This window comes from Trachypithecus francoisi, unplaced genomic scaffold (genome assembly GCF_009764315.1).
Source record: "Trachypithecus francoisi isolate TF-2019V2 unplaced genomic scaffold, Tfra_2.0 Lachesis_group13, whole genome shotgun sequence".
Taxonomy (NCBI): Eukaryota; Metazoa; Chordata; class Mammalia; order Primates; family Cercopithecidae; genus Trachypithecus; species Trachypithecus francoisi.
The window spans coordinates 37,922,860-37,949,294 of record NW_022681458.1 but is presented as its reverse complement, the minus strand read 5'-3'; the positions used below and the strand labels follow the sequence as shown (position 1 = coordinate 37,949,294).

Sequence of the window (26,435 nt, the reverse complement as noted above, 5' to 3'; positions counted from 1 at the left end):
TAATTCACCTTAGTAATTTATGTGGATCTTCTCCCATGGTAAATCCTTGAGAGCAGATACAATGTTTTAAAATTGCTCAACTCTGAACACAATGTTTTGTGTATATGGTAGATACTTGTGGATTATATTGAATGAATGTGTCACCTTTTTTTTTTTGGGTAACAAAAATACTCTCCTTCTTTGTAGCACTGATCCTTAGAATTTCCTCCTGACATTTTCTGTTACTTTATTTTATAGAGGATGGGACCAGATTTGTTTGCTTCTTCTATTAATGAAAATACTTGCTAAGCCATCTATAAATTTTTTTACAAAATTGAATATTATTTTTCCATTTCATTGAGTAAAGCCTTACTCTATGGGATCAAGATCAGGAAAACTATTTATCTCTCTCAGGCTATGTGTTTTCTGGGGCTGTTATCTTTTGTTTGTTTGTTTTGAGACGGAGTCTGGCTCTGTCACCCAGGTTGGAGTGCAGTGGCGCGACCTCGGCTCCCTGTCAGCTCCGCCTCCTGGGTTCACGCCATTCTCCTGCCTCAGCCTCCCAAGTAGCTGGGACTACAGGCGCCTGCCACCACACTCGGCTAATTTTTTGTATTTTTAGTAGAGATGGGGTTTCACCGTGTTAGCCAGGATGGTCTCAATCTCTTAACCTCGTGATCCGCCCACCTCGGCCTCCCAAAGTGCTGGGATTACAGGCGTGAGCCACCGCGCTCCGCTGGGGCTGTTATGTTAATGCTTACAGAACTTTATTTGTATTTTTTCTTTATTTCTGTTTTTTAAATTTTTTTTACTTTTTGTGTTTTTTTATATTGGTTTTTTCATGTTCATATATAAACGGTCATAGTATTTCTTAGACATCATTAATGAATAGAAATCTTAATTTTAGGCCGGGCGCGGTGGCTCAAGCCTGTAATCCCAGCACTTGGGGAGGCCGAGACGGGCGGGTCATGAGGTCCGGAGATCGAGACCATCCTGGCGAACACAGTGAAACCCCGTCTCTACTAAAAAATATAAAAAACTAGCCGGGCGAGGTGGCGGGTGCCTGTAGTCCCAGCCACTTGGGAGGCTGAGGCGGGAGAATGGCATGAACCCGAGAGGTGGAGCTTGCAGTGAGCTGAGATCCGGCCATTGCACTCCAGCCTGGGCGACAGAGCGAGACTCTGTCTCAAACAAAAAAGAAAAGAAAAAAAAGAAATCTTAATTTTAAAATGGAAAAGAAGAATGAGCCTGACTGCATGTGTCAACTTAATTTATTTTAAAAATTACTTAATGTTTAGCTGGGCATGGTGACTCATGCCTGTAATCCTGGCACTTCGGGAGGCTGAGGCAGGCCAATGAATCTCTTGAGCCTAGGAGTTTGAGACCAGCTTGGGCAACATGGCAATTTACATCTTGAAGGGTTATAACACAATGTTTTGGAAGGAAGGATCCTTTTATTACTTTTAGTTTATCATAATCATTATTACCATTTTATTTATCATATCATTATTTATAATTAAAATATTTTTTTTCCTGGATGCTTTTATAGGGTTAAACATTATCACTTTAATCAGACATTATGTTCTGGCCACATTTCACATAATAGAGTGAAAGGAAAAGAGGAATTCAGAAAAGCAGAAGAAAGTGTGTCAAAATTTATACGTTCAAATCAGTGCTACCTTTCCAAGCAGTGTATACTTTGCTACCATTGCTCAAATTGTCCATTGGATCTCATTTTCTAGATATTGGCTTTAGAGTTTTATTTGCATCTGTACAAAAATGTGTCTATTCAACATGAAAACATTAGTTAATTCAGTCAATAGTTTGGTTTGGGGTTTATGTGATACCAGTAGTTTTCACTTTCTGGTGGATTTGTTTTTTTACTTTCTGGTGGATTCAGTTAACAGAATCGTTGTGATGAGTTTTTTGTTAGGTTAGATTGCTAGAAATGGGTTATCTTTGAATTAATGATCACTGGTTTGTTTTTTTTCCTAGTCAGCAGATAAGCAGAGAGCCCTAGAAGAAACCAAAGCCTATACCACCCAATCCTTAGCAAGTGTTGCCTATCTGATAAACACCTTGGCCAACAATGTCCTGCAGATGCTGGATATCCAGGCATCCCAGCTACGAAGGATGGAATCTTCAATCAATCATATTTCACAAGTGAGACCACAATATTTTCCTATTTGCCTATGAGGAACCCTTAATAATAAACACAGGCTGTCTGTAATGCTGGCAGCTTTTATTATGTAAGTTAACTCACATGTACGATTTGGAAAATAGAAACTTAATATTAGGTTATTTTTTGATTATGTCTTTTTGTGGGTGGTTATCTGTGTGATTTTGATAGGAAAGTAAATTGTGAATTTTATTAAAACTCAGTTGTTGTGGTAACATAATCAGCCCTATAATGAAACTTCATCCTCCCCCCCCTTTTTTTAAACAAATTTCTTACTTCTTTATCAATTTAAAAAGATAAACTTGATAGATTGGTGGCGTGTTCAAAATTTTTTTTTTCTTTTGGTAGGATTTATGTTTATTGGGATGGTACTATACCTGCAATAATGGAAAGACTAGCAAACCTTACAAAATTATTTTTATTATATATAACTTAAAAAAAAGTTTGTCACTTTATGGACTTGTAATAAAAAATGTTAATCTGTCTTCATTATAAAAGCCATACTCATGAAAACCCAGAAAAAGAAGAAAAAAAGTGGAAAAATAAAAAACCATTTTACCACTTCCCAAGCTTTTCACTGTTAATATTTTGGTATATTGCCTTGTAATCCTTTTTCCTGTAAATTGTTTGTCTTTTTTTTTTTTTTTTGAGACAAAGTCTTGCTCTGTCGCCCAGGCTAGAGTGCAGTGACCGGATCTCAGCTCACTGCAAGCTCCGCCTCCCGGGTTTACGCCATTCTCCTGCCTCAGCCTCCCAAGTAGCTGGGACTACAGGTGCCCGCCACCTCGCCCGGCTAGTTTTTTTGTATTATTTAGTAGAGACGGGGTTTCACCGTGTTCGCCAGGATGGTCTCAATCTCCTGACCTCATGATCCGCCCATCTCGGCCTCCCCAAGTGCTGGGATTACAGGCTTGAGCCACCGCGCCCGTCCAGTAGTTTTTTTTAAATGTAGCTGTGGGCTGGGCACACATCTGTAATCCCAGCACTTTGGGAGGCTGAGGTGGGAGGATTGCTTCAGCCCGGGAGTTCGAGACCAGCCTGGGTCGCATAGCAAAACCCTGTTCTCTACCAAAAATACAAAAATTAGCTGGGTGTAGTGATGCACGCCTGTTGTCTCAGCTACTTGGGAGGCTAAGGTGGGAGGATCATCTGAGCATGGGGAGGTCTAGACTGTATTGAGCTATAATTATGATGTGCATGCCAGCCTGGAAGACAGCGTGAAACCCTGTCTCCAAAAAAAAAAAAAAAAAAGTAGCCAGGATTATAATATAATAGAGTCAGTTATAGAATAGGTATAGAATTTTGGGTTCTGCTTTTTTAACTTAGTGTTAAAGCAAACGTAATCTCTTGATGTTGTAAGTTCTTCATAAACATTCTCAGTGGCTGCATAATTTTGCATGTATATGTTATGCCTTTCATAATCATTCCCGTATTTTGGGGCCATTTAAAATAATACTGCAGTGAAAAACCAATTAAATTGCAAAATGCAATTTAAAAAATATAAAAATGATGAAAGTTTTGGTTTGTGCCTGCCTTTTTTCGAAGAGATCTTTGAAATGTTGTATTTTAGCACCTTGTCATTTGAATGATTTAGTATTATTCAACACTCTTTTTAGACCTAAATGATTAGAACTATTCTGGAATAAAAATAACTTTTAAATATGCGTATTATTACTATTTTTTTAATGTCTTGAGAGTTCAGGACTTTTTTCTTTTTTTTTTTCTTTTTTTTTTTTTTGAGACGGAGTCTCGCTCTGTCGCCCAGGCTGGAGTGCAGCGGCCGGATCTCAGCTCACTGCAAGCTCCGTCTCCCGGGTTTACGCCATTCTCCTGCCTCAGCCTCCCGCGTAGCTGGGACTACAGGCGCCCGCCACCTCGCCCAGCTAGTTGTTTTTTGTATTTTTAGTAGAGACGGGGTTTCACCGTGTTAGCCAGGATGGTCTCGATCTCCTGACCTCGTGATCCGCCCGTCTCGGCCTCCCGAAGTGCTGGGATTACAAGCCTGAGCCACCACGCCCGGCCATGGGCTCTTTTCAAATGGACTGTTTTTGAGAGTCTAAAGTTTAGCAAATTTGTATAACTAGACCAAATATAGTCCAGATAATAAAATCAGATATAGTGTTTTTGAAAATTTATCAGACCGATTTAGAGGATTTCTTATTTAATATTATTTAATCTGAAATCTGAATTTGCCATTATAAGGGTTTCTTCACATTTTATACAAACTTCTGCAGATATATTATTTATTGCTTGTTATATTGTGTATCTTAAGTTAAAAAAAAAAGAATTGGTGAGTTTTAATGAGTGTAAGGTAAATTTCAGTTTGGAAAGGCCTCCTGGAGGAAATAATCAATGGAATTTAAAATGATTAAATAGATGAATTTTTTTTTTTTAAAGAGACAAAGGCTTGCTCTGTTTCCCAAGCTGGAGTGTAGTTGTACGATCACAGCTCACTGCAACCTTGAACTCCTGGGCTCAAGGGATCCTCCTGTCTCAGCCTCCCAAGTAACTGGCTGGGACTACAGGCACGTGCCATGCTTGGCTGATTTTTGTTTGTTTGTTTGTAGAGACAGTGTCTTGCCATCTTGCTGTGGCTGGTCCCGAACTCCTGGGCTCAAGCAGTCTCCCACTTCAGTCTCCAGAGGTGTTGGGATTACAGGTGTGAGCCACTTCTCCTGGCCTGAACTTGGTTTTCTATGGAAGGAGGGAGGTTGACAAATTGCTAATCTGATACAGAATTTCAAGATCTATTCTTGAGAATCCTAAAATTTTTCCATGTTTGAAGCATTAGCAAAGGATGTTAAAAATAAACTTTTTAAAAAATGAACAAATATAGAAGAGAAACTAGCATATTAGAGTTCCTAAAAAGGAGGAACAAGTTTTATTAGGCATTAGGGGAGAGTAGGAGAGATTATGTGGGTAAATGATGACAACAAGCAAATAGCAATCAAGGATGATAATTTATTTTCTGTTTAGAATTTTGTAGTAGTTTGGTAGAAAAGTGTTGGCAAGCTCAAGGAGGAAGGTGAATACTCAACCACCCTAGATTTTGAGTATATGTATTAATTCATTTATTGAGAATATTTTCTTTAGGAGTATCAATCATAAATTGGCATTTAATATGGTCAATTAATGCTATCTTTTAAAGCTATTTTAATGGATTAAGTAAAAAACAGAAGAATGGATAGAGATTAGTAAACTGGAAATAACAGAGGCCTCAGTCAAAGCTGTCAGGAATATGTCAAACCTTTTTTTTTTCAGAGTTGAGTGTCTAGGGGGCAATAGTTGGAGAGGTAATAGATCTGCAGTTCTCAGTGGCTATTAAGTTTATACAGAATGTAAATTATTATGTCGGATAAAGGATCAAGTCTGAGAAATAGGCTGATAGAGACTGTATTTAAGAAATAAGAGTAATTTTAAAAATTTATGTATTTTCTAACATTTGCCTCAAGGATTGAAATTTTGTTTTACTTGTGTTTACAGGTAGAATTCTTTATTTAAAAAGTCAGTTGAATATCAAAACTATTTGATGTTCTTCAGACTGAAATTTTATTCTGTAGTGTAGAAGAAAACATTTTCTGCTTACAAAACAAATAGTAAATACTCTAAAACAGGGGTTGGCAAACTTTTTTTTAAATAAAAGGCCAGAGGATAACTATTTTAGGTTTTGTGGGCCACGTATGGTGTCATTCTCCTATTCTGTCTCTCTCTCTCTCTCTCTCTCTCTCTCTCCTTTTTCTCTCTCTCTGTGTGTGTGTGTATTTGTATTTTTTTGGTGGGGGGATGGAGTCTCATGATGTTGCCCAGGGTGGCCTTGAACGCCTGGTCTCAAGTGATCCTCCCACCTCAGCCTCCCAAAGTGCTGGGATTACAGGCATGAGCCACCATGCCCGGCAAAGAGAGATGACATTGCAAGTAAGGTAGAGATGTGGACAGATTTGAAAGACATTTTAATTACGTTTTCTTTTTGTGTGTGTGTGTGTGTGTGTGTGTGTGTGTGTATTTTTTAACAACGATTTAAAAATGTTAAAACCTTTCTTAGCTTCTGGGCCATATAAAAGCAGGCAGCGGGCCACATTCTGGCATGGAGCCTTAGTTTGCCAGCCCCTCCTCTAAAATACTTTTTCCAAATGTTTGAGTGTTAAATTTTATTATGATGCTTGTGTTATTAAAAATATTGTATGTTTCTAGAGGGAACCAGGGGGTTCTTGAGACCAGATTTTTGTGCAACTTGGGCAAAAATACTAGACTCTGAGAGTTTATAGTGAAGATTGAGTTGAAGGAATGGAGGGTTCAGTCAGGTCAAAGACAAGATTACACATTTATTGGAATGGCAATAAGCCTTAAGAATTATAAGGGTGGAGTTGTTTGGGACTAGTAGATACTAATTATCTAGGGTATTCAGTTTCTTTTCCCATTAGTATTTTTTTGCCCATTGGCTGGGTAAGAACTTTACCAGCTTTCAGCCTCCTATCCCTTTCATCCATTTTGACGAAAATGAACGCTGAACCGGATTGTTCTGAAAAGGATCAGGGCATCTAGGTTTTACCCTGGCTCTTCTGCTGACTTGTGTGACATTTGACTTCTTTGAACTTAAGTGTTTTCATCTGTAAGATAGGACTGTTTGGATAATTTCTTAGCTGTCTTCCATCTTGAATTCCTTATTTTTGTGATTCTCACAAATGAGCTTGATTTTATTTGCTTCTATTCTGTTCTGTTGGTTCTGCTCTTTACCTCAATCTGTGTCCACTGGTCTCAACCCTATTACTTTAATTTAACTGAACTGTTTCGCAAATTACTCTGAATTGTAATCCGAGGATGGGAATTCCATTGACTCTACTCTGTATTGGGGAGAAATACTTCAACAAAACAAAGTAGTAACCCACTCTTTCTAAATGTCAGATGTTTTCAAAAACAGGATATTAACTGATTAGGAATATATAGTATCAGACACTTTTTTGTATTAAAAGGATAATATAGTATTAAGTAGTATACTAATTTTTACTACATTCATCATATCTATAAGGTAGTAGTAGGGTTGGTTCTTAACATGGATTATGTTGTGTATTTTAGGGATGGTAAATTTTAAAGAAATTCCATCTCTAGCTTTGTTGCTGTTATCCTGTCCGTTCTTTGGAAGCATATTATTAAAACAAACGAAATTTTTGATCTTCAAACTGATAGTGGAGTTAACATTAAATATTTCCCCAGAATATATACTTATTGGAGTAAACATGTAATTTCACTGAATACTTGTAAAGGCACACATACCTTTAAGTCAATGTAGTGTAACATTATTATAAAGATGAGTGTTTCTTACTGTGCCCATTATTTTGTGTCCTTTTCTAGTAAGTTTTTTTTAATAAAAAGTTTGCAAAACACTTTTCAAACTAAAATTCTTATCAGTTTGTAAACTAAAATGTTTCTAAGCAAGTCCCATCTTTTTTCTTAACTAGTAAAATTAGTCAGTACTTGTCCATGTTCAAGTTTGTGATGGCTTAGAATAAAAGATTAAGCAAGGTCAAAAGGCAACATAAAGAACTTAAGAAAGTAGTGCTCATCCCACCTTCCCAAGGGCTGAGTAGGACTCACTGGGCCAGGCGTTAAATTAGTTAGCAGGTAACAAGTAAAGGCGCTGGAAAGAATTAATATTAAATAATATAAAGTTGGAAGTAATTCTTCTCAAGAGCTAGGTATTGAAAGGCAGTGGCAGGTCTAAACCTTAAGAACTCAACAAGTAGGGTAGTTTTTACTGTCTAAAAACTTTAGGCTGGGTGTGGTGGCTCATGCCTGTAGTCCCAGCACTTTGGGAGGCTGAGGCAGGTGGATCCCTTGAGGTCAGGAGTTCGAGACCAGCCTGGCCAACATGGCAAAACTCCATCTCTCCAAAAAATGCAAAAATTAGCGAGGTGTGGTGGTGCATGCTTGTAGTCCCAGCTACTCAGGAGGCTGAGGCGGGAGTATCACTTGAGCCCAAGTGGTTGAGGCTGCAGTGAGCCATGTTCATGCCACTGGATTCAAGTATGGGCAACAGAGTGAGACACTGTCTCAAAAACAAAAAAACCAAAAAAGTTTATATAGATAGCCTTGCTTAAGAATTTCCAATTTTGGCCAGGCTCAGTGGCTCATGCCTGTAATCCCAGCACTTTGGGAGGCCAAGGTGGGTGGATCACCTGAGGTCAGGAGTTCGAGACCATCCTGGCCAACATGGCGAAACCCTGTCTCTACTAAAAATACAAAAGTTAGCCGGGTGTGGTGGTGGGCAGCTGTAATCCCAGCTACTCTGGAGGCTGAGGTAGGAGAATTGCTTGAACCTGGGGGCAGAGGTTGCGGTGAGCTGACATTGTGCCACTGCATTCCAGCCTAGGTGGAAAGCGAGACTCTGTCTCCAAAAAAAAAAAAATTTCCAGTTTTAATTAAGGAGATATACTGAAGGTTATCAATATGTAATTATGCATAGAAAGTAGACTTTTTATACTTCCCAATTAATTTCCTACATAATTTTTATATTACTTTATAAAAAACTGAAAATTACTGTTAGTAACTAATTTGTTTTATGAATGATACATAATTTGAAGAATAATTGTAATTTAAATATGTTTATTTGAAACATTAGCTTACTAATAAAAAAATTGAGACATACTTAAAAACACCCAATTTAGTTGGGTTAATCCACTGTAACTGTTTGATTGCAGATGTTTTCCCACACCGATGGGCAGCTAACTGAGGTAGTGCTATCCAGTACAGTCAACTCTCAATTATCTGTGGTAACGGGAAATGACAATGCATGGATAATCCTAAAACAAAATATTTTATACAGTACCTTCCTGTCATCTGCTGTGGCCTGAGCATGTGCTTGGGTTCATGAGGGAGATGTGGGAGTGGGGTTCAGGCTTGCAAAGGAGCTGGGAGTCAGTATGGTTATCTCAAGGCCATAAAAGGTATCCTTAAGGAACCTGGGTTTCGCACTGTGTGGCTGAAGTGTCATGGGGGAAGCCTGCAGTATGCGAGATCAGCTTGGCAATATCAGTGAGAAGGATGGGGAAACTAATTAATAAGGAACTGTGGGAGAATAGATGTTTAAGTCCTACACATTGCAGTGATATATATTGGTGTGGTTTTTGGTTAACGGGATCTGTAGCAAACAATAATTATATTAATTGTGTATTTGCATTAGTTATGGTCGTCTTTGCTAGCAGAACACATTTTTTACTTGCCACAGGTGAGTGCTGTTGTTGAGGCCTCTTCTAAATAAGTAGGTTTATTGTCATATAACTAGTCACTTAAAAAACCCAGGATAAATTTGAAATACTTTTCTTACTTTTAAAATTCATCCTGAATATCAGTGTTGAACTTGTACTTCCAGAATTTAACTGAATGAAATTTAACATTATAATGTCAAAGAATATCCTGAGGGCAAATGCCGTAATTACTGATAGCTGTGAATTTGATTTAGGAAAAACATAGTAGCCATATTTTATTTAAGAATATGTTACAGGAGCTTTCCTAAATTTCTTTTACAGCTGACAGTTGTCTACGAATTTATGAATGTTAAAGCTGCATGATAGGTGTGAGGAGGGAGTGTTTATTATTCTGTCTAATTTGACTGTGCTTATTTTCTACAAGTGAAAGCTATAAAAAAAAATTGAAGCAAATGATTGCTGAAAACCTTTAGAATCTTCTGGACCAACCTGAGAATCTGAGAATCTTCTGCTTGTTTATGAAATAGATTTAGTGCTCTCTGTCAAATTATTCAAACTCGAAATAGAACCGTGGCCATTTTCTTTTTTTTTTTTTTGAGATGGAGTCTCTCTCTGTCGCCCAGGCTGGAGTGCAGTGGTGCGATCTCAGCTCACTGCAAGCTCCGCCTCCCGGGTTTACGCCATTCTCCTGCCTCAGCCTCCTGAGTAGCTGGGACTACAGGCGCCTGCCACTGCGCCCGGCCAATTTTTTGTATTTTTAGTAGAGACAGGGTTTCACCGTGGTTTCGATCTCCTGACCTCGTGATCCGCCCGCCTCGGCCTCCCAAAGTGCTGGGATTACAGGCATGAGCCACCGCGCCCGGCACCATTTTCTAAAGGCATATTTTCTCCTGCCCATAGAAACTCCTGCAGTTCCACCCGGTGTGGTAGTATGATGGCAAGAATACAGATTATACCCTTGTTAGATTACGTTTATTATTATAGATGTATTTGAAAAGTTATTTACTTCAAATATCTATACTTAGGCAAATTAGAGGCGTTGATCTTGAATCCACTTGTGAAAAAATTTGGAAACAATTGCGATTTGAGATTGAATGAAGTAAGGGACCAGCTAATTAGTCCTTCCTCTATAGATCTTTGGTTCTCAACCAGGGAAGTTTTGCCCCCAAGTGGACATTTGCAATGTTAGACATTTTTGGTTGTCACATCTCATGGTGGGGGAGTGCTACAGTTACCTACCTGGATGCTTTTCTATATTCTACAATCCTCAAGACAGCAGCCTTCACCCCCACCCACAACAAAGAATTATCAAGCCCAAAATGTCAATAATGCCACTGTTGAGTTACCCTACCCCTAGTGTTTCTAAGATGTAGGCATTCTTTGAAGTAGACAATTAAAAACATCATATAGCCAAACTAAATTATTTTGACTTTCTGTATACTTATGCTGTTAAAAAATTATGTTTAAAAAATATACCTTCAGTTTTTACTGAGATTTGATATAAGAAGCAACAACAAATATATTTTTAAAGCGTTTAGTCCTGGGAAACATTTCACTTTCCTGATGAATTGATATATTTCTTTGTAACTCATTATGGTTCTACTTTGCCTTCTCTCCCTGGAGGCTTAGTGCCATTTTTTTTGCTCTATTATAACAATGACCCCTTATTTCAGGCTTATTGTTATCTTTTTATTTGCTGTATTGGTCTTCCTTTTATTTTACTGTTATGGTCTGTGGGTTTGGGCTTAGTGTGTGTGTGTGTGTGTGTGTGTGTGTGTGTGTGTATATATGAAGAGAACATACGGGGAATATGTAAATGTCCTCAATCCCTAGACCAAGTCACATCTCTATAAGATGAAATGAAGAGATTTCTAATTTATATTTTCATGCTTTTTTAAAGTCTCAATTTTTCAAACAATTAAGAAATATGTGCTTGTTATAAAATATTACTGTGTGTTAGTGTAAATAATAAGTGGAAGATGATTTCTCCCTGTTCATTCTCCAGAGATTTATTAATATTTATAGTACATGCCAGGCATGGTGGCTCATGCCTATAATCCCAGCACTTTGGGAGACTGAGGCAGGAGCATTGCTTGAAGTCAGGAGTTCAAGACCATCCTGGGCAACACAGTGACATCCCATCTCTACAAAAAATAAAATTAGCTGGGCATGGTGGTGCACGTCTGTAGTCCTAGCTACTGAGGAGGCTGAGGTGAGAGGATCGCTTGAGCCTAGGAGTTCAAGACTACAGTATACTGTGAGTGTCCCACTGCACTCCAGCCTGTGTGACAGAGTGAGACCATGTTGCAAAAAAATGTATATTTATAGTATGCAGATTTGAAATAGAAGCTATAAGCTTGTAATTCTGTTATGGTTGGTCAGGTTTACACTCTTGTAGTTTCATTTCTGAATAAGTTAAGTACATTTCTAAAAACTGGGGAGAATAAAAACAATGTCTTGAGGATTATATTTTCTGATGAACCTTTTATTGATCTGATAGACTCATTTTATACAAAAAGTGTCATATTTTGTTTTTTGAAGCATTCTTGATGGTATGAAATAATATTTCTAGCCCATATTTTTAATGATTCAGAATGACTCACTAAACTTTATTCAAGGCCGGGTACATTGGCTTACTCCTGAATCCCAGCACTTTGGGAGGCCAAGGTGTGTGGATCACTTGAGCTTAGGAGTTCAAGACCTGCCTGAACAACATGGAGAAACCCCAACTCTACAGACAGTATAGAAATTAGGCCAGCATGGTGGAACACGCCTGTAGTCCCAGCTCCTTAGGAAGCTCAGGCGGGAGAATCATTTGAGCCTGAGAGGTCGAGGATGCAGTGAGCCATGATCGGGCCACTCCACTCCAGCCTGGGCAACAGAGTGAGACACTGTCTCATAAAAATAAACTTTAATCAAAATGTGATTAATTTCCATTTCTCTAAAGTTAGAAATTAAGTGAATTCCAATGTCATCACTAATACGCAAACTTAACTTTTCTGTTATAGTTTTCCCAAGCAGTTGAAGAGGAAAGCTATTCTCATAATTAGCCTAACATGCATAGAAAAGTTTAGAGATTATTTTTTTCTTAAAAAGAAATACTTAAAATTGTAAGATTACTACCATGGTTAGTTTTTTATTTGAGGTTCTGTTTATACATGCGTTAGCTCTGGAACATACAGATCCTGTTGTTTTTAAGATCTCTTGGTTGTAGAGAAATAAGAGACTTTGAATTTGTTTCAAGCTTACCTCTTACTTGAGGCAGTTTAGAAGGATAAATGATCTGTGTTCAGATTTCTTAAAATAGTATTTTATAATGTCATGATGATTATCTTTTCTCTTGATTGTTACTACCGGGTTCTTTTACAAAGGGGAAATTGAAGTAGGACATTGAAGTGGGACTGGGGAAGAGTTAGCAAAAAATGTGTCTGTTGATTGCTGCTTGAGCCAGGAATTGGTTGTAAGAGATGTGAACCATTTTAGTGAAGTGATTTTTCAAACTCTGTTGACTGCAACACACAGGAAAAAAATTTTTTTTACATAGTATTCACATAATTCATGTATCTATTTATGTATGTAATAAACAGACTTTTCAAGAAACAGTACTTTTAACTTACTGTGTGTACACGCAGTCTGATGTTTCTGTTCTATTTGGTTTGAAATAATTGCTGCTTACATACCACTAAATTGCAGCTTGCAGTTTAAAAAATTTTGCTTTAGTGTACTAACTACCTGTGTATGTGGAGAAATTCACCCTCTGTTAGCAAATAGAAGATTGTAATTACAATACATTCTTACTCTTATGTCCTATGGAGCATTTAATAAATATAAATAAATTAATGAAATATTTTACAGGCATTTTGTCATGATAAAAGTATAAGCAGCTTTGCCCAAGCAACTTGGTCTTTTGGGGTCAAAAAATGGCTGTTTTGTTTTTTGAGACAGGGTCTTGCTCTGTCACCCAGGCTAGAGTGCAGTGGTGCAGTCATGGCTCACTGCAACTTTGACCTTCTGGACTCAAGCGATTCTCTCACTTCAGCCTCTCAAATAGCTGGGATTACAGGCACACGCCATCATACCCAGCTGCTTTTTGTAGAGACGGGGTTTCGCCATGTTGCCCAGGCTGGTCATGAACTCCTGGGGTCAAGCAGTCTGCCCACCTTGGCCTCCCAGAGTACTTGGATTACAAGCCTGAGCCACTGTGCCTGGCTTTATTTTTAACATTATATTTCAGCCCTCTTTCTTTTTAAATAAAAAGATGTTTAAACATGAATAGAAATTATAGGTCATTAAAAATGTAACTAGATTAATTTCAGGGGCTTTCTTAATCACTATATTAGTCTGAATCTTAATGGAGAGGAAAAAGTTAACATGCTTTAACCCAGGGGTTGGCAAACCTTTTCTGTAAAGGAGCCAGCTAATAGATACTTCAGTGTTTGTGGGCCATGCCGTCTCTGTTGTGGCTCATCTCTGCCATTACAGTGTAAAGTCTAGACAAATAAGCAAGTAAGCAGCATGGTTGTATTCCAATAAAACTTTACTTATGGAAAAGGAAATTTGAATGTTATATAATTTTCACGTGAAGGTTTTTTGTTGCTGTTGTTCTTTTATCCAAACATTAAAAAATGTTAACACTACTCTTAGCTTGTGGGCTGTAAAAATCAGGTGATGGGCCAAATTTGGCTATGGTTTACCAGCCCTTGCTTTAACCTGAAAATGGAGGAAGTCAGTAGTCTAGAAGAATAAAATCTATCAAGCATAGTTTAGAATATGAGTAGCAATATTAAATCTCTAGGCATATATATTTTGATTTTTGTGGATATTAGAACTATACATTTTTGTGTTTTTTACATTATATTTTTCAGACAGTTGATATTCATAAAGAGAAAGTTGCAAGAAGAGAAATTGGTATTTTGACTACCAATAAAAACACTTCAAGGACGCATAAGATTATTGCTCCAGCCAACCTTGAACGACCAGTTCGTTATATTAGAAAACCTATTGACTATACAATTCTAGATGATATTGGACATGGAGTAAAGGTAGGTATAATTTTTTTCAAGCTTTTAAAAGTAGTAACCCATAATGAAACTAACTCTTGAGAAAATGAAGCTTTTTATCTATCTTTCTTTCCTAGAGGACAAAGTCTTGGCCCAGTTGTCGTGAAGATTCCTTGCTACTATAACTGTTTTACCCTTTTTACTTTTTCTTAGTGCTGTATTCTCAAGTTTTAAACAATCATCTTTGAATGAATTGTATTTGCTTAGTGATGATAATACCTCCTATGGTTTGAGTAAATAAGTGTAGTGTAATCTTTCCAATTTTAATTTAATATGGCTGATTAAAAAATCATGTTATTATGAAAGTGTTTACCTTATCTCAAGTATTTATCAGCAGACTTTTGGCATTAGTTTTCAAAAACAACATATATTAATAAACATGTAGTTTGAATTTTTCTAAAATAATTTTATCCCAACATTTTGGGCAAAAATAGTGTTAGGTGAATTAATATTGCCACTGCTTTTGAGTGTATAGCTATTATATATTTTGACTGTCTTTTAAGATGTATTTCGGTGCCTAAAACATGCAAATTTCATTTAAATTGGTGTTTGAACTTAATGATTCAGAGCTTTAGCTGAGTATCAACTTACATCTGATCAGTAGTTTGAAAGACAGTGACTTATCAGATATGAGTAAATATACATACATACATGCTTATAATGATACTGTACAGTTCATGTAGTTGTTTTTTTTTCTAATATAAGCATACTTAAAAAACACACACTGTTATGGATGGAAATCAGTTAAATCTAAATTTAATGTAGATCTAGGTAAAAAGAAAATATATACTGTAAATTTATTTTTAAAATCTCTCTTCAGAGTTTTGATGCAAGCACTATTATCTGGAATATGATATTTAATTTAACTTTTCTGAGACAAGGTCTCACTCTATCACCTAGGTTGGAGTGCAGTGGCACAATCATAGCTTACTCCAACCTTGAACTCCTGAGCTCAGATGATCTTCCCTTGTCAGCTTCCCTGGGACTACAGGCATATGCCACCGTGCTGAGCTAAATTTTTTGTAGTGACAGGGCCTGTCTGTGTTGTCCAGGATGGTTATGAACTATCCTCAAGTGATCTTCCCATCTTGGTCTCCCAAAATGTTGGGATTACAGGTGTAAGCCATTGTGCCTGCCCAGTATTTAATTTTATAGCCAATACCTACATGCATTTAGATTACTAATAAGAGCATGTTAAAATAAGATGTGTAATTGGATGGTTAGTTAATAACTGAAATTTATTCTAACTTGGGAAAATTTATTCAAGGCTAACAACTGCTAATGGAATATTTTAGAATACTGCCAGAATCTAATGCCAAAAAGATACTTAGAATATAAAGTGTGACATTTCTGTTTGCCCAATTATGTAAGAAAAAAGTAATCTGATTTTTTAAATATATATAATTCATATGTTTACCTCCCCCATTCTTATAATCCTCAAAGTAAGATGTTTTTCTTTTAGGATTCTAGCCCCTTCATTTTTTGACTTTCTATGTTTAAAGGTCATTAATTTGAAGAAATCTTTAATAAAATTAAATTTTTGAATAAAACAGTGTCTTAAATTCATCAAAGAAACTTCTGTTCATGACACATTCTGCTTTAACCACTCTTTCTATGATCTACTGAAACATTATTTTGTTAATGCTGAATGCTTAACTTGTTTTTTCTTTTTTTCCTTTCTCTTCACATCCTGAAGTTTCAACTAACCTTTCAATGCTTTTTTTCCTTACCTCTTTTATTTGCTTCATTTATGCATTAAGTGGTTGCTTAGATTTAAGGTAAGAGATTCCAGGGCTGGATTTCCATTCTTTGTTCTTATGTAGAATATTACATATGGGGAGTTAAAGAGATAGTTAACACTTGGCCTTTTAAAACCCAATAAATAATTCCTCCTTTTTGTTTTATTTTTTGTCATGCAACTTTGTGGTGTGTCTTCATGTTCCTTGCGGGCAGATATTTTTGTCTATTTTGTTCACTGCTCTATCCTTTGTGTCTAGAACAGTACCTGACACACATTAGGTGCTTAGTAAATATTTGTTGAATGAATGGTTATTTTGTAATGTTAATATATTTTGTGAAACTGAAACGTAAGCTACCCTATCATAAAAATGTTATGCAATATAATTAGCTGGATTTTTATAAATATAGAGACTTTGTTATGAATTGGAGGGCCAATTAATGTGCTTTATTTAACCCTCCCCCTGTGTAATAGGCTTTTTATTCTATAAATGGTATGCTTTCTGATATACCTTATGGACAATATGTCATTATCTTTTAATCCATATAAAGAAATTGAGAAGCAGAAAATATTCAGTGACACAGGGTTTTTTTTTAAGTTGCAGTATCATATTTTTGTGGAAAAATTATTCTTTTTGCCAAGTAGCTGAATAAAGAATATATTTCAATATAAACTTTAGGAGTTTTTAAAGGTGAATATAATTATATGCAAAACATCAAAAGCCTATGAGAATGTTTAACAGAATATCAGTTAAGAATTAGAGATATTGGCCGGGCGCGGTGGCTCAAGCCTGTAATCCCAGCACTTTGGGAGGCCGAGATGGGTGGATCACGAGGTCAGGAGATCGAGACCATCCTGGCTAACATGGTGAAACCCCGTCTCTACTAAAAATACAAAAACTAGCCGGGCGAGGTGGCAGGCGCCTGTAGTCCCAGCTACTAGGGAGGCTGAGGCAGGAGAATGGCGTAAACCCGGGAGGCGGAGCTTGCAGTGAGCTGAGATCCGGCCACTGCACTCCAGTCCGGGCGACAGAGCGAGACTCCGCCTCAAAAAAAAAAAAAAAAAAAAAAAAGAATTAGAGATATTTCCTGTTAGGATTCGTTTCAATAATGTTTTGGTATTTTGGAGGATTCGTGGTAAAAGAAATTCAACTATATTCAAGAAGCCTGCCTAAAATAGAAGGTTGCTACAATTATATACCAAACTTAGCATGCATTTCTTCTTTGATTTTTTTTGTAGGTGAGTTTTATAGTTTATTTTCAAATATATATTCCTCCCATCTAACACCCATTATTTGCCATATCTTCAGTGTAGAAAGTGATGACAAGATGACTGAGCTTTGAATCATTAACTAGTACTAACTGTGGCCACACAACTTGCACCTGCCCATGGCAGGTAGATTTGATTGGAAGAGCCCAAGCATATGGACTCCCGTATTATTGATTGGATTGTTGGTTCCAAATCCTCAGTCATAGTGAGTAAGATGTGGAATTGTGAAGAAATTCCTTTTGCTTAAAATAGGTGGGTTGCAGTGAACTAGACCAAAAGCAGACTGTGGCTGCTTTGGTCCTTTTACCCTAAAGTCTGTATTCAGATTTTGACCATTGATGTGTTAACCTCCAAAGTGATAGAAGTACACGGGAAGTTTAACTGAAGAAAAAATACGGAAACAAACAAATTCTTTACCCTTAAAAGTTTAGCTTGCCCAAGCCACTGCCTTATGCTTGTTTTCTGTAAACCCCACTATGATTCCTTCTTGATGTTCCTGCGTCAGGATCTGTTTCCGTTGTGAGAGATAGGCCAAACTGAGAGTCTCCTAGAAAGATGTAATGAAGAATCACACATAGATAAGATCCCTGAGCTTTTTGGAGACCTGTGGATTCTTGCAAGTATCTTAGAAGTCTCCTGATGGGCAATGGCATGGATTCCTTATCCTCGTTTTAATCAGGGTAGCTGATTAAATGTTGCTTTAAAATGTGCTTAAAATTTAAAGCCAATTTAAGACCTAGTCCTTTTTCTTTCTACTCCTCTTTTTATCTCTTCCTCAGCACTTTTTGAGCTCTGTCTTTGCTGCTCCCATTGCTGTCATACTTTTTATACTTTTCAGACAGACTCTAGAGAAAGTCATCATACTTTAGGACCAGACGTGTGGGATTTGACTCAGAAGAGACCTCCTTATTTAAGAGTTTAACTTTTACTATTTTATACAGCATGTTTGATGCTTAATGGTTCTTGTCATCTGAAATTTGGATTAACTGTTTTTGTTTTTCTTCAGTCAAGTTACAAATTTAAGAGTTCATAAGGTTTTTAAAAACAGTATGGTAATAGGCCAGGCGTGGTGGCTCACGCCTGTAATCCCAGCACTTTGAGAGGCTGAGACAGGCGGATCACGAGGTCGGGAGATCGACACCATTCTAGCTAACACAGTGAAACTCTGTCTCTACTAAAAGTACAAAAAATTAGCCGGGCGAGGTGGTGGGCGCCTGTAGTCCCACCTACCTGGGAGGCTGAGGCAGGAGAATGGCGTGAACCCGGGAGGTGGAGCTTGCAGTGAGCTGAGATCGTGCCACTGCACTCCAGCCTGGGCGACAGAGTGAGACTCCGTCTCAAAAAACAAAAATAAAACAAAACAAAACAAAACAAAAAAATAACAGTATGGTAATAGTTTTACAACAAAGGACGTACAAGGTCAGTGGATAGAGTGCCATATTGGAGGTGTTTTCATATATACCTAAGGCCATATAAAAGTGGAATGTACCTTGAACTGGTTCCTATTCCCTATTCTTTTTTTTCTTTGGAAACAGGGTCTCTCTCTGTCCCCTAGGAGTGCACCGGTGTGATCACGGCTTGCTGTAGCCTTGACTGCCCTGACTCAAGTGGTTCTCCTGCCTCAGCTTCCTGAGTAGTTGGTAGTACATGCGTGCACCACCATGCCTGGATATTTTTTTTAAAAAATTTTGTAGAGATGGGGTCTCACTGTGTTGGCCTGCCTGGTCTTGAACTGTGGTCAAGCCATCCTCTCACCTTGGCCTCCCAATTGTGAGCCACCATGCCTGGCCAGTACTCTTTTAGTAGTAAAAAGAATTTTAAGACCCTGTTACTGAGGTCAGTATGATGTGTTTGTAATGAATTTTTGTGTTGAAAACATTAAAATTGTCACTAATGAAACTAAACTTAAGTATTTTAAAAATAAACATATTAGTTTAATCAAAAGGAATAAAAACTTTTGTTTCTTAACGTATTATTTCAGTTGAACATCGCCCAAGCAGAATCTTTTCTTTTTCTTTTTCTTTTTTTTTTTTTGAGATGGAGTGTTGCTCTGTCGCCCAGGCTGGAGTGCAGTGGCGCGATCTTGGCTCACTGCAACCTCTGCCTCCCGGGTTCAAGTGATTCTCCTGCCTCAGCCTCCGTAGTAGCTGGGATTATGGGCGCCTGCCGCCACGCCTGGCTAATTTTTGTACTTTTACTAGAGACAGGGTTTCACCATATTGGTCAGGTTGGTCTCAAACTCCTGACCTTGTGATCCATCCACCTCGGCCTTCGAAAGTGCTGGGATTACAGGCGTGAGCCACTGTGCCCAGCTCAGATTCTTAATAATTGATGAGCAGGGCTTAAGGGTTTTACAGCCAGCAAATTAAGAATATAATAGTTTTAAAAATTTTGCCTAGTATCTTGAAGATCCATCATTTAGCCCCATGTTTAAAAAATGGACTGTTTTCACTTGAGTACTATTTTTAGCAAGTATTTGTCATTCCTTACAGAAATATGATAAATTCTTCTTACATTTCTAGCTTTCAGGTACAGTTGAAGGTGCACTCTTAAAAATTTATCCGATACAGCACCTGAAAGAAAAGCTCAACCTTCAAGAGACCCATCTGTTTTGACTATAAGTTCCAACCTTAAGCCATCAATTCTGTTTTGACAAAAGCCAGTTGTTAGAATCTGTTTTCAAAATCAAGCAGGAGTTTGTCCATCTTTATTTCTCTTGTTTTCTTCTGCTTTCTTTACCTGTTTCTCTTTCCTCTTACTCCTAATCTTATGTTCCCTTATACTCTGTGTTTTATTATTGGACTCTCGACTTGATAGGCTTGTTTGTCTTTTAACCCTTTTACTAAAAATCTTAACCTCTGTCCTGAATTTATACTCTAATTCCTGGTTTCAACTTTGATTTTCCTCAGAGGATCTTCTCGTCCTTTTCCTGGTTTCCCTTAGGAATTGAAATAGGAACATATATCCCTCTGAAGAGAGGGATAGAGGTCTCTAGAAAGCCAAAGAATTATGTACTACATGGGACTATAATGGGGAACAAAACTGGACAGAGAATGAAGGCCCAGAGGTGATTGACCTCAGCTTTTTCTCATCCTCACTATTTCACATACAGACACAACCTACATACACTTCCCCTCTTCTATTTGTATATTTAAATTCTCTTTTCTTTTTTTTAAAGAGATAGGGTCTTGCTCTGTTGCTCAGGCTGGAGTGCCGTGGCATGGTAGCTCGCTGTATCCTTGGGCTCAAGTGATCCTCCTGCCTCAGCCTCTCAAGTAGTGGGATTATAGCCACTCCTGGCTGGTTTTTTTTTTTTGTTTTTTTTAAGAGACGTAGTCTTGCTGTGTTGCCCAGTCTGGAATCCTGTTCTTTTAAAACTTAACAAGTTGAAGAAATTGTTAGGGAAGGTTTCATAGAGAAAAACCTGAGCTGGTTTTTCTCTATGAAACCTTCCCTAACAATTTCTTCTCACATTGATATGTCTTTTTTTTTTTTTTTTTTAATTTCTATAGAATCTGTAGACATTTCTTTTTTCTTTTTTTTTTTGAGATGGAGTCTCACTCTGTCACCCAAGCTGGAGTGCAGTGGTGCTATGGCTCACTGCAACCCCCATCTCCCGGGTTCAAGTGATTCTCCCTGCCTCAGCCTTCTGAGCAGCTGGGATTACAGGTACCTGCCTCCACGCCCGACTAATTTTTGTACTTTTAGTAGAGACAGGGTTTTGCCATGTTGGCCAGGCTGGTCTCCGAACTCCTGACCTCAGGTGATCTGCCCTCCTTGGCCTCCCAAAGTGCTGGGATTACAGGCATGAGCCACCATGCCCAGTCAGACATTGCTTTTTATTTTAAGCATGTGAGTCTTATTTATTTCAAAATACCTTTAAAGCAGATAAATCATTTTATAGACATTTTGTCTCCTTTTTTTCCCCACGTGCTCCCCCCCCCTTTTTTTTTTTTTTTCCCACATGCCTTTACTCTTGTACCTAGAGGTCTGGTAGGAGATGAATAGATGAGGGGTATACCACATACAACATTTTAGGATGCGTCTGCCACTGTTCTGTTGTAGTAGGTCATCTGTTAATGGGAGATTTCATAGCAGAGGTGATGTATTCTATGAATTAGAGATACTTGGCTGTCCAGACATGATATTTGTAATGAATATTATATCAGTATTCAAGGAGGTATTGAATGTACCAAAGAAGGCAGAGCAGGATACGTAGGAGCATTGTAGAAAAAGTATTAAGTCAGGCCGGGCGTGGTGGCTCAAGCCTGTAATCCCAGCACTTTGGGAGGCCGAGACGGGTGGATCACGAGGTCAGGAGATCGAGACCATCCTGGCTAACCTGGTGAAACCCCGTCTCTACTAAAAAATAAAAAAAAAAAACTAGCCGGGCGAGGTGGCGGGCGCCTGTAGTCCCAGCTACTAGGGAGGCTGAGGCAGGAGAATGGCGTAAACCCGGGAGGCGGAGCTTGCAGTGAGCTGAGATCTGGCCACTGCACTCCAGCCTAGGCGACAGAGCAAGACTCCGTCTCAAAAAAAAAAAAAACCAAAAAAAAGGCATTAAGTCACAATAATTGGCTTAATGGATGGTGCCAGCTGTAGTGATCTCCAAGGCCTGGTCATAAAGGAACTGCTTCTACCTCTGGTGGTATTTGCATTCCTTCATCATGGCCCAGTGGGAAAGTGTTTGAACTGTGGCCATGCATTAACCTTCATCACCTAAATGAAATATTTCTTCTATTTTGGAGATTTCTCTCTGGTAGGGAAAAAGTGGGGACTTTTCCAACTTTTCTTTCTTGTACCTAATACCTGCTTCACTTAGCTCTTGAGGACTTTTCATTTTATGGAATAAAAAGTACATAACGAAATTATCATTGGTATCAGCCACCAGAGTATTGTTCTGATTCCCTAAACTGTTATTATGTGCCTGATGATAGTTCTGCTGTGTTTGTAACTTTAAAAAATATTTCAAGTGAAATTGCTATTATGAAGTGGCTGCAGGATTGCTTTGTTTTCCTTGTCTTGAGTTTATGGTATATGTTCTCTCTCTCTCTCTCTCTCGCTCTTGCTCTTGTTAAGTTCCTCTCCATCAGCACATAGAGATCTCATCTGTTTTGCTACTTGTCAGGAAATGTTTTATCTCTTAAATACTTCCCTTAAAATAGTTTTTTTAGGATCAATCATGATGGCTGTCTAGTAAATGTATTTTTATTTTTACCAAATTATTTTAGTTCTGAAATATAGTTTAACTTTATAATATAGATTTTACCTATTATAAAAATTATTTTGTTTGGCATTGATTTCTGTTCTTCGTTTTCTTCAAAATTGATGGCAATATTTATATTCTGCATAGCATGTTTATTGTTTTACTTAATGTAGAAACATTTTTCACAAGGGAAAAGCTGCCTTGAGGAAATATTGAAAAATTCTTAGGCCGGGCGCGGTGGCTCAGGCCTGTAATCCCAGCGCTTTGGGAGGCTGAGACGGGCGGATCACGAGGTCAGGAGATCGAGACCATCCTGGCTAACACGGTGAAACCCCGTCTCTACTAAAAATACAAAAACTAGCCGGGCGAGGTGGCGGGCGCCTGTAGTCCCAGCTACTCGGGAGGCTGAGGCAGGAGAATGGCGTAAACCCGGGAGGCGGAGCTTGCAGTGAGCTGAGATCCGGCCACTGCACTCCAGTCCGGGCGACAAAGTGAGACTCCGCCTCAAAAAAAAAAAAAAAAAAAAAATTCTTTCAATAGAAAGTTAATGAAATATTAGTGAGGTATAAAATTAGATTGTTTGAACATTCTACAGAGACTCCTGTTTCTTAAGTGACTTAGGTTAGTCATCCAATCCCATTAACCAAATAAATGCAGTCATTTGATGATTCTACAGATCATAAAATGTACCAAGTTATACTAATAGAAATGTCGGCCGGGCGTGGTGGCTCACGCCTGTAATCCCAGCACTTTGGGAGACCTGAGGTCAGGAGTTTGAGACCAGCCTGGCCAAACCCCATCTCTACTAAAAATACAAAAATTAGCTGGGCGTGGTGGCGCACCTGTAATCCCGGCTACTCAGGAGGCTGAGGCAGGAGAATTGCTTGAACCCGGGAGGTGGAGGTTGTAGTGAGCCAAGATCATGCCATTGCACTCCAGCCTGGGCGACAGAGCGAGACTCCCTCTCAAAAAGAAATAAATAAATAAAAACAAAAAATAAAAAATAAATGTCCACCAGATTTTAATATATAGATTGTTTATTTTATGCCGGTTTTTTTGGGGGGGGGAGGTAGGTCTAAAGACTTACAGAAGATACTGCAATTTAAACAAAAACACCTTGCATACCAAAACCTAAAACAAATAGAAGTTGGAAAGATCTTTTCAAATATTTTAGCTATCCCATGTATAGAATAAAATTCTCTCTTAAATTCCTGCTCCTTTTCCTTCCTGTTTCTAGCAGATTGATGTAGTTTTAGTGTTTGGTTCACTTCTCCCTCATCACTTAAAGTAACTTTGGGTTTTATGTTTTTTAAGGTTGAGCTTAAAGGACTTTGGTTACTACTTTAAAAAAATCTTCTGGTTTCAGAAATTAAGATACGCAGTTTTAAAAGCTATTCATTATTTGTTATATGGCTCCTAAAATTTTCCCCAAATGTGGATTGATTTTTTTAAAAAAAACTTTTTCTGGCGTTTTCATTTTAAGATACGAGTAGTATACCCTCTGCTTATTAATGAGAGGGAGAGCAAGGATAAGTTAATCTTTACTCTTACTTGATAATGTTTGTTTTTATTGTTTAAAAGCAACAACAAAAGGATTACAGATAAATGCTTCACTTTAAAATATTGACATTTCAAAGGTATCATTTGTCATTAAAGATTGTTTTAACATCACACGCAACTTGTTCACTGGGCTATTCATTTGAAGAATTTGTTTCTTGAGATAGTATTTCTTGCCTATTCAAATAACAAGTAGTATTTTAGGATTTTAAAAAATTCCACTTAAGCCAGGGTTGGTTTTGATAGCCTCACTTTTCTGTATACAATTATGATTTGCTTTCTGAAAATTTATATTCTGAAATTACAGTTATGAATGTATTCTGGTTTCAATGGTATAATGTCTTGCAATTTTATTTAGGAAGTATAATTTGACTAGTCTAGCCACATTATTTTTAGAAAAGTTGAGGTCCTTTTTAAAAATATATTTCGAAGATGGCAATTCAAATATTATTTGAATATTAGGGTCTTAAAATAGGATCAGATATGAACCTGTGTGGTGAGCACTAACCCATTGGTAGTCTCTTGAGACTGCATTTGAACTACACTTGTGAGTGACTTTTCTTAGCTTTTTGAGATAGCCAGGGCTTTCTGTGTAAGTGCTGACGTACTCCTTTGGTGACCTGCATTATTCCCAGATTACCCATCTTTCCCACACTTGCATTTTCAGTTGGAGATAGAATAGTGAGTGGAGTTATGGTCCAGCTCTGACTTAGAGCTATGTTACATCTTTCTCATGCCTGAATTCATCTTCAGTTTGGGCCTGAGTGGGTTCAATTTCCATTGGAACTAGGATATTGCCTGTGGCCCTTGTGCTGCTCCCAGTTGAATGGGATACTTCAGCCTTAACTTTCTGGTTCAGATGTTTAGGAACCTGGCTTGAACTTCTAGCAGTTTTCAGGGAGGTGATTCCCTCATAAGAAGATACTAACTAAATCTGACTTATGAGACTGGCCCACAATTTTAAAAACTAAAATTTTCTGTGTATATTATATGATTTATCTTTATATTCTCTAGTTATAGTGGATCATATGCATAGTTGCATATTTTTATTTGGGAAATATATTTTCCTTATAAGATTGCTATCTAAAGAAAGTTACTGGCCGGGTGCAGTGGCTCACGCCTGTAATCCTAGCACTTTGGGAGGCCGAGGCTGGCGAATTGCCTGAGCTCAAGAGTTTGAGATCAGCCTGGGCAACACGGGGAAACCCCGTCTCTACTAAAATACAAGAAATTAGCTGGGTGTAGTGCCTTGCACCTGTAGTCCCAGCTACTTGGGAGGCTGAGGCAGGAGAATTGCTTGAACCTGGGAGGCAGAGGTTGCAATGAGCCAAGATCGTGCCACTGCACTCCAACCTGGGTGACAGAGTGAGACTCCGTCTCAAAAAAAAAAAAGAAAAGAAAGTTATCTTTAAAAATAAGGAATTGCTTAAAAGCATTATTGTTTTTGATTGAGTTACTCTTTATTAAAACTAAAATTTTGTAGTTATTCTATTTAATTTTAATTGAATGTAATATCAAATAGTCTAACCAGTGATCTGTTGGTGTGATGGCCTAATGGCAAATAAAGTCTTTGTGTACAAGTTTATAATGATTTGAAAATCTCACGTTAGGAAGAGTCCTTTGAGTACAACTGTAGAATAATAGTAGAGTAGAAATTGCATATGAAATGCATGGCCTCTAATTTTTTCCCTGTATTTAAACCTTCCCCTCCTTTGTTACGTAGTGTAGCATAATTTCCCGAAAGTGGCACTTTATTTCACTGCATACAAGTTGAGTTTTCCTTAAAATTTTTTAGGTGAGTACCCAGAACATGAAGATGGGTGGGCTGCCGCGTACCACACCTCCAACTCAGAAGCCCCCTAGTCCCCCTATGTCAGGGAAAGGGACACTTGGGTGAGTATATAACTAAGTAGTAATTGAAAACCATTTCATGTAGTATTGTTTAGAAAGGAATATAATATACAACATATATTTAAATTATTTTTTGAGTATTTGAAGAGAGAACATTTTCTTTGTAGGATTATTGTGTGTATAATTTTCTCTTCTCTTGGGAAACACATTTTTATACTTCAAAAAGATTCTTTTAGAAATTGTTTTTCTAGTGAATTTAAAATTTGAGATAAAATCCTAGCCCAAGTTCATGATTTATTGTAAATTGCAGTCTAATTTTAATTCCTTTTCTTTCAGAAAATTTATATAGTCTTTTATATTACAGTTTAACTCCAACTATCCATTTTAAGCTGTG

At 37.7% G+C, this 26,435-nt stretch overlaps 1 protein-coding gene across 42 annotated transcripts in view; it reads left to right on the top strand.

The window, feature by feature from the left end:
• Positions 1-26,435, top strand: part of ABI2 (abl interactor 2) — a 114,828-nt gene that overhangs the window by 41,703 nt on the left and 46,690 nt on the right. For 18 of the 42 annotated variants that reach the window (XM_033230642.1, XM_033230653.1, XM_033230637.1 and 15 more), the window contains exons 2-5: positions 1,975-2,142; positions 14,226-14,402; positions 16,181-16,198; positions 25,986-26,083. In XM_033230642.1, coding sequence (XP_033086533.1) covers positions 1,975-2,142; positions 14,226-14,402; positions 16,181-16,198; positions 25,986-26,083 — 461 coding nt within the window. The remainder of the gene's footprint in view (positions 1-1,974; positions 2,143-14,225; positions 14,403-16,180; positions 16,199-25,985; positions 26,084-26,435) is intronic. The other 24 variants (XM_033230647.1, XM_033230644.1, XM_033230634.1 and 21 more) reach the window with 3 other exon arrangements.